General features: G+C 33.9%; 1 protein-coding gene across 3 annotated transcripts in view; it reads left to right on the top strand.

The window, feature by feature from the left end:
* Positions 1–13,377, top strand: part of FSTL5 (follistatin like 5) — a 722,149-nt gene that overhangs the window by 358,168 nt on the left and 350,604 nt on the right. For all 3 annotated transcript variants that reach the window (XM_049631268.1, XM_049631267.1, XM_049631266.1), the window contains exon 4: positions 4,015–4,211. In XM_049631268.1, coding sequence (XP_049487225.1) covers positions 4,015–4,211 — 197 coding nt within the window. The remainder of the gene's footprint in view (positions 1–4,014; positions 4,212–13,377) is intronic.

The following is a 13,377-nucleotide window of genomic DNA, read 5'->3' as shown; positions in this document are numbered from 1 at the left end:
AATGGACAGAAGATATGAATAGACACTCCTCCAAAGAAGACATGCAGTTGGCCAACAGGCACATGAAAAGATGTTCGACATCACTCATCATCAGGGAAATTCAATCAAAACAACAGTAAGATATCAGCTCGTACCTGTCAGAATAGCTAGTCAAAACACAAGAAAACCAAGTTTGGTGAGGATGTGGAGAAAAAGAACCCTTTGTGCCCTGTTGGTGGGAATGCAAACTTGTGCAGCCACTATGGAAAAAAGTAAGGAGATTCCTCAAAAAGTTATAAATAGAACTACCCTATGATCCAGCAATTGCTCTACTGGGTATTAACCCCAAAACTACAAAAAAACATTAATTCAAAGGGATATATGAACCTATATGTCTATTGCAGCACAATTTACAACAGTCAAATTGCAGAAGCAGCATCAATAGTTGAATGGATAAAGATATATATATATATATATATATATACACACACACACATATATATCATTGAATATTATTCAGCTATAAAAAAAAGAATGAAATCTTGCCATTTGCAATGACATGGATATAGCTAGAGAGTATAATGCTAAGAGAAATAAGTCAGAAAAAGACACATACCATGTGATTTCATTCATATGTGGAATTTAAGAAACAAAACAAAGAAAAAAGAGATAAAGAGAGAGGGAAGCCAAGAAACAGACTCTTAACTCTGTTTTCTATTAATAGAGAACCAACAGATGGTTACCAGAGGGGTGGTGAGTGGGGGGATTGGTGAAACAGGTGATGGGGATTATGGAGTGCACTTGTCGTGATGAGTACTGGGTGATTTGTGGAAGTGTTGAATCACTATATAACAAGGTATGTTACCCATACTAAAATTAAAACAAAATAGAAAAATATCAATGGGAAAAAGACATATAATAAAAAAGGAGATTCTAGATTTTTTAAAAAATGCTCCATTTATTTACTAAAATCTTCTTTAAAGTCACCAGTTACCTACAGTTTAAGGAATTCGATGGGCCTGTTTTATTGTCTATCTTACTTTTACTCTGAAACATTTGACATCTCATCAGACCCTCTTTCTTGAGTTCTTTTCCCTTTAGCTTCCTTTTCAGTATTTATTTTCCTGCTAGTTCTCAGATAGACCTTTTTCTTTTTCCTTTGTGAGTTATTTTTTTCTCTACTTGCCTAGTGTTTATTATGATGTTTATCTTTCTCTTTACAAATAATCCTTGGACAAATTTACTGAATCACATGTAAAAGTTGATCTTAAAACTCAGTTCTGAAGATAAGAGAAGCAGAGAATAAAAGATAGAAGGGATATTGCTTGTATATAAAAATCACTCTGGGGTTGCCTGGGTGGCTCAGTGGGTTAAGGGGCCGACTCTGGCTCAGGTCATGATCTCACAGTTTGTGAGTTTAAGCTCTGCATAGGGCTTTGTGCTGACAGCTCAGAGCCTGGAGCCTGATTCAGATTCTGTGTCTCCCTCTCTCTCTGCCCCTCCCCCACTCTCTCTCTCTCTCTCTCAAAAATAAACATTAAATTTTTTTAAATAAAAAAAAAATCACTCTGCTCCTTTCTAGCTCTGTAACTTTGAACAATTATTTAATTTTTCTGTGCCTTAATTCCTCATCTATAAAATGGTGATAGTTGTCTTTCTTCTGGGACTGTTGTGAGGAATAACTAATTTAAAATGTATAAACTTCCTGACACGTAAGAAATCTTCATTACATGTAATTTATTGTTAATAGCAGATGTTCCTATTTATTACTAAAAAAATCTGTGACAGAAATTTTATTAAATCTATAAATTCTACAAAGTTTTACATAATTGCATAACTACTTCTTGTACATTTCTGTGGACTATAAATGCCTTCACTGCCATGCTTTTATTTTTATTTTCTTTGGATTGCCAGCAGCCACCTGAACTTTCAAGGAAATTTGCAAGTTGGGAAATGAAAATATTAATAGGATCATGATGATGATCACATTACTCAGTTTTATCAAAATTAAAATGAACAACTCAAACTGTTTCCTTGTTCCTCAAATTTTAAATATTAGTTAGCAGGTTTTCAGCATTTAAGACCTGATTCCCATTGTCTCTCACCAACATTCTGGTCTCCACATTGCCTATGGCCCAATATCAGCTCCCCTAAATTCAACCCTACTCAGCATCAGTCAAAGGAGATACCAACCCAAGGTCAAATACAGAAATTCCATGGAGGGCTATTGCAATGGTCTATCATCCTTTTTCTCATTCTTTTATCACACATTTCTCTCTCTTCCTCTGCATACGCATGTGGGCACACACACACAGAATCACAGGCACACACACGTTTGAAGGCTTCTTTTCTGTCACTTTCATGGACACCAAAATTGCTACCTATCCCCTCTAGATCTGATTACTTCTCTCTTTTGTCAGTGATTTCTTTGCTATTATGAAAACATTTTTAGCATTATTTTTATACTGAGAATGGAATAATGCAAAATTGACTTAATCTGCAGCACAAAGTTTATGTTTTGTTGTAAAAAAAGAAGTTCTTGACAGGATTGCTAAACACTAAAATTGCTGAACAACAATAGCTATTTCACTATCTTTGAAAAATAAGACAGTCTCTCATCTCTCTAGAAGAGATTGTTTTCCATCTTGTCTTGAAAGAGAATGAGACTTCAAATCCTGTTTTTCAACTCCATACTTCTTAGACATATATTTAAAAATCTTTAGAAATCTTTTAAAATTGTAGATTCTGTTAAAGCCTAATTGTCAATATTGACAACAATTATAAAGTTAGTATTTTCTCTAAAAGTACATTGTAAAAATTCTTGGCTAATATAATACCTACTTTTTTTCATTTACAAATTACATTAGGCACTGTATTTTCTATATTTTATATCACATTTGCTATCAGTAGTATATACTACTTTCCATTGTACTATTTAAAGACATTGTCATGGGGGCCAGTGTAAAAAAAAATCCTTTGTAAGACAATTGTGTGAAAATTGCAGTTATTTTTGAAGACATTAAGCTAAGCAATCATTTTCACTAATTCTGATGTTGCCAGTATTGTCCTGGTTATTTTATGGGAAATACTGAAAATCTTTGATGCATTGTTAGTGCAATGAGCTTATACTTCATTTGTGGAGATGAAATTTGCAAAGTTAAAACTTGGAGATACAAGGTGCAAACACATATCATGTAATGCACTGTGCTCCTAAAGGAGAGATAAACAAATATCAGAAAAATAATTAAAGTCTTTTAGAAGAATACAAATACGACCTCAGCATCATTGGGAATAGGATTTTTATAAATGTAAACACATGCGTACAGACATCTTCAAAACAAATTCAAATGTAAAAAGCATACTTCCAGTTAATATATGCTATCCTATTTTGAAACCAGATATGTATATATATATGAGCTCAAGTGCAAAAATCCAACACAATCTAACTCTTTGCCGGGCAAGTTATTTCAACTCCCTGTACTTCATGTTAAAACCGATGAAACTATCTATATAGGAATGTATGGTGAGGATTAAAACTAAGATAATGGGGCCACCTGGGTAGCTCAGTTCATTAAACATCTGACTTATGCTCAGGTCATTATCTCAGAATTCCTGGATTCCAGCACCTTCTTGGGCTCTGCAGGCTCTGTGCTGACAGCCCAGAGCCTGCTTCAGATTCTGTCTCCCTCTCTCTGCACCGCCCCTACTCTCTCTCTCAAAAATACATAAATGGACATTAAAAAAAAACAACTTAAAAAAACTAAGATAATGTATTTAAACAATTGGAGCTATCATGTGTTTCTAAACCCCTCATAGAACCAATTACTTTATCCTAGAGAAAGCACACAGTAAACATGTTTTTATTAGATTTGATACAAATGAAAATATCCTATTATTTTAACCTTGTACAAGTTGGAAGATAAAAATTATGTACCAAGTATATTATTTATAAGATATCAATTTCTTACCTTAAAACAATAAATGATTCCTTTTCAATAATATTGCTTTGAAAATAACTTAGTTCTTCTGTTACAGGAAATAACTGCAAGACCACTGAATACAACAAGATGAAAAGCATGCTTTTAGATTTACAAAATCAAAAATATATTACACAAGAAAATGAAAACCCTAACGGTGATGACCTGTCTTGGAAGAAGTTGTTGGTGGATCAAATGTTTAAATATTTTGATGCCGACAGTAACGGACTTATAGATATTAATGAACTAACTCAGGTATGATTAATGATTAAATTAACAAGCTTATTTAAAAATCACATGTACAATATATTTATATTGTGAATTTATTCTTTATTAATAAAATGTACTTAATTTGTATTATTTTTTGGAAGTGTGGACAAAACATATTTTTAAGAGTAAAATTTGACTGCTGTTAAATAACAAAGATTTGATTCAACTGAGTCAATTTTAAAAATCTAATTGGCTTTACTGTTCAATTTATGAACTGGGCAGCATCCCATCTAGCAAATAGAGAGGCACTTGGGAAGTTGTACAAATGGAAAGTTTTTGCAGGAGAGTGGGGCAAAAAAATTATTAGCAAAAGAGAAAGATTTTTCCCGGCAAGTCTGCTTTCCCTTAGCTGGAAAGGCTAGGGCTGTTATGTCGATTACCTCATCATCTTTTGTGGGATGGAAAAGGACCAAGTGGCAGACCCACTGGGGCTGATTGAAAAATTCCTGACCGACCCGTTAAGACTACATTTCTGGGGAAGGTTGAACTGCCATTAGATCACGTATTAAACCCCAGTTTGAGGATTTGGCCTAAATTATGCCATTTTAGGACTGTTTTAGGACCAAAATGGTTTGGTTTTTGGGTCTTGGTGTTGTTTTTCTTCTAACACTACTCTAACAACAATATTAATTTCAAATAACATTTATATGATATTTTAGAGTTCAAAATAAGATAGCTACTTTTGATAGGTTTCTGTACCTTAAATACCTTAAGGAATCATCAATTCTTTATCTTAAAAAATTTGTAAGATATCTTCAGATATGTTCCGAAGCCTTTTATAATGTTTAATTTTCTACCACTCAGTAAAAACTTGTGTATCCAATATTCAAGGAAACTATTCACCAGCAATTGAGCACATCTATAACATGATGTAAATACATCATTTAAGAAGGTATTAAATTTCTGACCTATTTTATTTTTCCAATAATCAAAGATCAATTAGGATATAGTTAATCTAGGTCTAGTATTAACTCCACATTGTTAAATTTCACTTATTTGAAAATTGTCACCAAATGAAATATGTGATAAGAAATTTGTTACTAAAGAGAATATTTGAATAAACAAAAGGTCTTTATGTGAACCATTTGGAAAAAAATACAAATACTTTTTTGTGTGTATCATGGAGACAGAACAGTTTGAAGGAAATTATAATACCCAGATTTTAGAAACTAAACTAGTTGTAGGTAGTATAGAAATGTGAAATAAGAGACATAAGTTTTCTCCAAAAACGTATACAAGTTTTAGGAGTAATGGAGAAAAAAAGCCAATCTAGGGTGACCAATCTAGGAAAATGGTTATAGCACTGAAGAAGTTTTCTGAATTCTTAATAATCCTTATAGTGTTTATTAAGGTGGATTTTGCTGCAGTGCTTGGCAGTTAATATAGTTTTAAAAAAATCCAGTAGTTTATCTCCATAACACCATGCCATTCATCTCTTATGGTTAATTTTATGGTCTATATAAAGAATCTGACATTGTGGAATATTGGTTCGATTATACAAGGATTTCTAAGCTTTGGAATAGTGTAACTTAGTTTCAAGACTTTATATCAAAGTGACTTTCTAAGTAAATTAATTACAGTTCTTGCCATTCCAGTTAATTAAAATATATATCATTTTCCTTATCTTCTTTAATTTAGCGTGCATTTATTGAGAAGTTACTAAATCCAGGCATTGGGATTTAAAGAATTGAACTCTGGAATTTTAGAGTAAAATCAGAAAATTTTTAATTAAGATACCTATGTTATCATTTACCTCATGATTTATTTTTCAAGAATGAAACTCTTTAGAATTTTATATTTATAGTAATGATAAGAAGTGACTAGTTAATTAAAATGAAAATATAATTCAGTCATGTCACCTTGGTCTATGTGGGCCTGACATATTGGAATATATTGTGGTTTTGCTTTTGCTTTTATTTTGTGTATTATATATTATTATATATTACATATTTTACATGTATTTATTAGTTTTTATTAATGTATCTACATCATTGTAACCACTGGTTGGGTACAAAACATGATCTGACGAAATCCAGTTATTATCATAGTACCTACATCTAAATCCAAATGGAAAACTGCTACTCACTAGAAAATGGCAGTCACAGCACTTTATACCTATTTCAAGTTTATGCTACATTCAAGTTAGTATTTGTTTCCTAGGCAGCCATTACAAAATAACAGAATGTGGGTGGCTATATCAACCTGTCCTTCAGTTCTAGGGGCTCAAAGTCTAAAACCAAGGAGTTGGCTAAGCCATGCTCCCTCTGAAGTAACTGGGGGAGGATCTTTGCTTGTCTTTTTCAGCTTCAGGTAGAGCTAGGCATTCTTTGGCATTCCTTGGCTTGTAGATAACATCATTCAGCCTCAGGGCGCTTGGGTGGCTCAGTGGGTTAAGCAGCACACCCTTTATTTTGGCTCAGGTCATGATCTTATAGTTCATGAGATCCCGCTGTCAACACAGAGCCTCCTTGGGATTCTCTCTCTCTCTCTCTCTCTCTGCTCCTTCCCTATTCATTCTCTCTCTCTCTCTCTCTCTCTCTCTCTCTCTTTCTCTCTCTCTCTCAAAATAAATAAACAAACAAACAAAATCTGCCTCTGCAGTCATATACCATACTTGGTGTGCCTGTCTTCACAACACATTGCCTTTGCTTGAAGGACACCAGTCATATTGGATAAGGGGCCACCCTACTCCAGCATCACCTCATTTTCAGTTATCTAGTTATCTCTTCAACAACCCTATTTCCAAAAAACACAAAATGTTATGTTCTGAGGTCCTCAGGATTAGGTCTTTAAAATATCTGTTGAGAAGATACAACTCAACTCATAATGAAGTTTATCTGCTACCAAATTTAGTTGTGTTTTCTCTGTTACCTTTGATTTGGACTCACTTTATGTCTGAAAAGTCCCCTTCCAATTCACCTGAAAGTCGTCTTCAGAAACCCATTTCTTTCTTGGCCATCCATGAGGTACAAGCAAGGAAAGATTTGGGAGATTTACTGGCTTCCTTCTGAATACATCCCATACTACATAAGTCATTCCCACCTAGTGTGTTGTGACAATGTCAGTATCTCATCTGTAAATAATCAACTATGAAAAAAACAACATAAACAAAAACACAGAACTTAAACAACAACGACAAGAAAAACAGAAGGTTGTAACAAGTAATCTTGAAAAAATATAATAAACACCTAGATATGAATGGCACAAATACTGTTTTGATGGTAGTATTTTTAGATTTCAGGTACTTTTTAAAGATCTTTTGCAAGTATTATAACCAATAATACATACGGTTTTATTAATAAATGCAGAAACATATAATACCATCATTTAATATGGAATTTTCAAATAATTTAACTTAGAAGAGTAAAAAGGGAAAGGATCTTAATGGTGTCTATTAATAATTTATAAGATATTATTAACAGAAATGTAAGATACTGCCAGTGACAAGTAAAAATTAAAGAATATAATTTGACTTTGAGGTTTTATAATTGTAGCATGAAAGCTGGCTACCCACATTCTATTTTTATTCCCCATAATGAATGGAGAATCTTACAGATTTTCATGTAAATTAGAACACAGAGGCCTGTCTAATTGAGAGAAAATACATTAAAAAATTAATAGTTAAAAGAGTAGGACCTTTAGAATCACAGTTAACAACATGTTATAGCAAGAAAATATTTGCTAAAATGAACTGACTGGTTATAGAAATAAATCACATTCAATCCATCTCTTTACCACTCTAGCTTAATAACATAAACATCTGTAACTCTATGTTTAGTCTTCCAGTCTGGGGCTAATGTTCTTATGTTGAAAATATTCAAGTATGAAATACAAATTGATAGCGAAGTGAAATTTTGGACTTTTAAAATAATTTTTATAAAGTTGATAAAATTTATGATAGTACACTTGTAGATTTGTCATTGGTAGTTGAAGATCCAGAAGAAAAAAATCAAAAAAGATTGAGATGGTATATTCATTTCAGAAGATCTAAAGAGAATGTTCAGATGGAAAGGAGTGAGTGGGTCCCAAGTGATGAAGTCCTAGTATATTTTTTTTCAAAATAATCTTTTTTATGATCAAAGTGTAGTGGTTAAGAACTGTTATTATAGAGCTTGGGTTCAAATAACATCTCTTACTTATGACCTGTTAACCTTTGGCAAGTTATTTAAAGTTTCTGAGACTCATTTTATATATAGGCAATGATACTAGTACCTACTGCGTAAATTTGATGTCACACACACACACACACACACACACACATCATTTAGAATGTGTCAGCTTCTTAGAAGCATGACTAGCACATACAAAATAGAGTGTGTTAGTTATAACTGTATTTTCAAATCTAACTTTCATGTGAATGTCATGGATGATAATGGAAATAAAGTGGGTACATACACTTAAGTTAGTAATTGAGCGATTGAATAATATTTACCCTATGTTCATCCCTTGCAACTTTTTAATATTTATGCTTGGATGGTAGGTGATAACAACTTAAATACCATTAGTTTACAGTCATTATAACCCAGAAATCTATACACACATTATTAAACATACAAAAGTTTTAATACCAACTTTTACAATGAGAAAAAACAATAGTTCTTGCAAAAGAAGAGTAGTTTTGGTTATCTCAAGAAATTAGAAAAAATAAATGGTGGCATGTTTTTATTTTGCCCATCTCATTTGAAGTGGTTACACATTTATCTCATATAGCTGGCATGAATTATTAAATCCTCAGTACCAGATTAGAGTAACTGAGTAATCGTAATTTTAGTAATAATGGTAATGATACTATTGGGTTATTGCCGTAATGCAGATGTCTGTTGTCTCCTTTGTACTTCTATTTGAGCTCCACTATATATATGTGAGTGTTTACATCACAAATTACACAAATCCCAAATTGAAATCCAGTTTAGATCCAGCACTTTGTACACTTTTCCTTTCCTTGTACTCTGTCCATGGTGTGCTTTTCATTACCTGCACCACTGATACAGTGCCAAGTCTATCTCTCAACCTCAGTTTTCCCTGGGGGTCCAAATTATTTGTCATGCAACACAATATGTTCTATTTTAGATTCTCCTTCTAAATATGTATGACCAAATATATCACATTCCACAGATGCCAACATCTACCTTAGTTAAAAAAACTAATGACAAGTTATAGAATACTACAACAACATCAAAAACCAGTATCTATCATACTCTTCCCTCAGGGAGAAATGTATCATCAATTCTCGAAACAAAAAGAAATCCCTAGCCTCCATCTTCTGCCCTATTTTTTACACCCTCAGAGCCCAATTAAGTCATATCTATCTCTATTTCCTCAAGTGCATTGTCCACTCTTACCCCTGGGGTGAGTATTTCTGTTTTTCCAAATGACATGGACATCGTGTAGGGAAGAAAAGTGGGATATCTATCAAAGTTTTTTTGTAGGAACAAAACAGATTATTATTGTCTCCTCTCCCATGTGTCTTAATTACTGTATGATAAAGGTAATATTTCAATCACATTAAAATTTTTTTTTGTATTTTTTTTCTTTAAATGTCTATCCTCTATTGAAAACAGGTAAATGGGAACTTACTTTGGTCTAGTGGTTCTATATCTTCTCAAATCTATGCCATAGTGCCCGGATCCCATTCATAATGAGGTTATAGAACTGAATGGTCTGTGCTGGTAACCAATCCTGTGTACTAAATGCAAACCCAAATGTTCTGCCTTTTCCTGAGGACCATTCTAGTAAGGTGTGACCCTCGCTTGTTTGGTGTTTTACCTTAGCTCCTCCCCACATCTAAGCAAATTTCTAACGTTCATCTCTATTACCTGGATCTCTCTCTCTCTCTCTTGCTTCTCTTAAATTACCTTCTCCCAAAGTGAGAATTCACTGCTCTCTTTGGAGAAATCTGAGCTTTACTAATGCCTGCTTCAATGAAAATTGTTCTAACAATATGCTCCAAATTGGCTTATCATACTCCAATGTATGACTCATAGAATAATAGCTTACTGCAAAAGCCTCAACAAACATAATTTTTTTTTCCAAAGGATGATCACAAACCTGTTATCTCCCCTAAGCGCTGTATATATGACTAGTGTAGTCAGGTACTCAGTTTCATAGTGACACATTTGTGGTTTTAAGAACACAGATTGTTTCTAAAACAGACATGAATGTGTAATGCTTGAAATCAGGATTTCAGGATGAAGAGACCTGAGGTATGAGTATGTTCCTTCTGGCAGTCTGGCATGTAGGGAAAGGTCACTGGAAGTGTGAAAGTTAATGAGCATTTGTTGTCAAAAGGAGCTCAGAACTGTTCTGGGTGGCTTATTCATGTGTATATGGAAACCACAGAGAATATTAAAGAGTTAAGGTAGACAGAAATAGGGGTGCCAGGGTGGCTCAGTCAGTTGAGCATTCGACTTCGGTTTAGGTCATGATCTGGCAGTCTGTGAGCTCAAGCCCCACCTCGGCTCTGTGCTGACAACTCAGAGTCTGGAGTCTGCTTCGGATTCTGTGTCTTCCTCTATTTTTGCCCCTCTTCCACTCGTACTCTGTTTCTCTCTCTCTCAAAAAAAAAAAAAAAAAAAAAAAAAAAAAAAAAACATTAAAAAAAAAAAGGTGGGCAGAAATATTGTGAATCAGCAGTTAAATTTATTTGTGAATTATGGGGAGAGAATAGGAAAGAACTATGTAGCTGAATGGCCTGAGATCCAAAGTAGGTTCTAGCTCTCTATCAATCTATTGTTGATCGATCAATCTATCTATCTACCTATCTATCTATACCTACCATCTGTCTCATCTTTGTATCTATCTAATGAAGACTTGGTTTGGGAGGAGGAAATAATCCAGAAGTGCCAGTAGGGAACCATTTAGTTATTGACCCATCTTCCTCGCTGAGGTAAAATGGATATGAGAGAAAAATTGGCCACCAATTGTTAAAATTATTTTACAAGTGATTTTCTTCAGGGGCAGCCAGAATTTCTTAAAGTTAGTGTGCATGGATTACATGTCTTTATAAGAAATGGAGGTGAAGAGTTTTTTGACCAGAAGCAGGATTTCCAGAGGTCATTATGATGGGTTTGAGTTAGAAAAGAATGGAGATTGAGTCAGAGAAGGAAATATGCAAAGCAATATAGGGAAACTTGGGTTTCATAGGGTCACATAGGACAAAGGAATTTGTCCAGATTGCTCCTTAGAGGAGAATGGACAACTGTGTTTTGCACTGTGGTGTAATATGTTTGATAGAGTAAGATGAGGGAATACATAGGCAGACTTCACCTGGCAGAATGGCATCTTTGAATTGTTAGCAGTGTTAAAAGATGGGTATATTGAAACATATTAAAATTTTAAGGGTTTATTTTATCTTTTAAGTTTATTTTTGAGAGAAAGAGAGAAAGAGAGAGAGAGAAAGAGAGAGAGAGAGAGAGAGAGAGAGAGAGTGCATGGGGAGGGCCAGAGAGAGAGGAAAGGGAGAATCCCAGGCAGGCTCCCTGCTGTCAGCACAGAGCAGGTCTTGGGGCTTGAACTGACCAACCGTGAGATTATGGCCTGGAACAGAAATAAAGAGCCAGTGAATTAACTCATTGAGCCAACCAGGTGTTCATTTCCAGAGTTTATTGGAGGAAAAGTTGATTTGAATCCAGCAATGCCAAATCAGAAGTGGTTAGAAGCACTCTACTGAGGGGAACTAGAGGAAAGCTTCTATAGAGAAAGGAGAGAGCAAAGTAAGGCAGGAAATCATTGATTCCCTGTAGCTTAACACATCCTATTTGTGATTGGTTGTGAGTTTTGAAACATTGAGGCATTTACAGGCCTAGATTTTGGGTTGTTTACATAGGCACCAGGACATTAGAGCCAACTCCGTCTAAGGGCTTCCTTGTTTAGAGCAGCAAACATAGGGTTCTTAAAGTGAAATAGTGCTAACAGCTTGGAAAATCTACTCTTTTGGCCTCTCCCTATTTCATAAAATAACCATCCGTGGAATTTAAGTAAGCAAAATCATTCCCTTGTGATTCTGAGTTTAAATAAGCAGCTGTATTGAGTATATTGATTTAGCACTTTCTTCATTTAGATTCTGTCATCTTAATAAGCTGATTCACATTAGGCATGCATATTAGAATGAAATATTTCCCTAATGTGCATACATGCCAACTCTTTATTAAAATAATAAAAAGAGCTACTTGTTCACAGGATTTAGATTATTACGTTATACATATTTGACTTAAAATGCTATTTGCTCAATGACTACCATATGTGAATACATTTACGAAATTAAATAAAAAGCAAGAATAAATAAGACTAGATATTTTTAAGCTATCAGGATGGGCAGGGCAATGATGTTTTTGCAACCTTTGTACATACCAATTTTCTTTAGAAATTATTAGAGCTGTTAGATAGGGAATGGGCAGTTAATCTTTATTTTGAGTTGATAAAGCCTATTACAATTTTAAAGGCTTTTTAAGAGGTTCTGGTTTCTAGTCAACATATTTATTTACTATAAGATTGGTAAGAATTGTTTTGTCTAATGGATAAAAAGCTATTTTGGTGGGAACAAACTAAATACAAACAAATAAGCACTTGTATGGCTAGAAAAGGGAGATAAGTGAGAACTTCCAGGAAATGCCATGGTAATTAATCCTATTTAACATTTAAAACCCCATGAACTTTCTGGTATACAAAATAAGGCAGCAGAAACCAGGTATTTGACTGAGAATGGTAGTAGCAAGGCCAGTAGGTAGATCTTAGTAGTACTGGCAATTTCCTTTGAAGCGCTAAAGATTTCAGAATAATAATAATAGCAACAGTTAGCACTTAACAGAAAAGTGGGGCCCCTAATTGTTGGTTTGGGTGCAGCTTGGGGCTACAATTAAGAAACAGTACTTCCAATTCTATCTGGAAACATTAGTAACTAGTTTCAAATACTCTTTTTTTTTAATGTTGTTCATAATATGCACAAGACAATTGGAAAATTAAAATTTTGTCTTAAAAAATTTAAACATATCTTTTATAGCATCTTTCCTTTAGAATGTTAACGTGCTTTTAAAAATTTGGCATTCATATTCAGAGAATCCCTGTGAGCCATATAGGATGCCTTCAAAATAAGGTATTTTTTCTTCCCACCACGGGTTGAATAATGTTATCTCTTCAGTGAATTTTTCAAAAG

This window comes from Panthera uncia, chromosome B1 (genome assembly GCF_023721935.1).
Source record: "Panthera uncia isolate 11264 chromosome B1, Puncia_PCG_1.0, whole genome shotgun sequence".
Classification (NCBI taxonomy): domain Eukaryota; kingdom Metazoa; phylum Chordata; class Mammalia; order Carnivora; family Felidae; genus Panthera; species Panthera uncia.
Note: the sequence above shows the minus strand (reverse complement) of the source record. Positions and strands in the feature narration are given on the sequence as shown.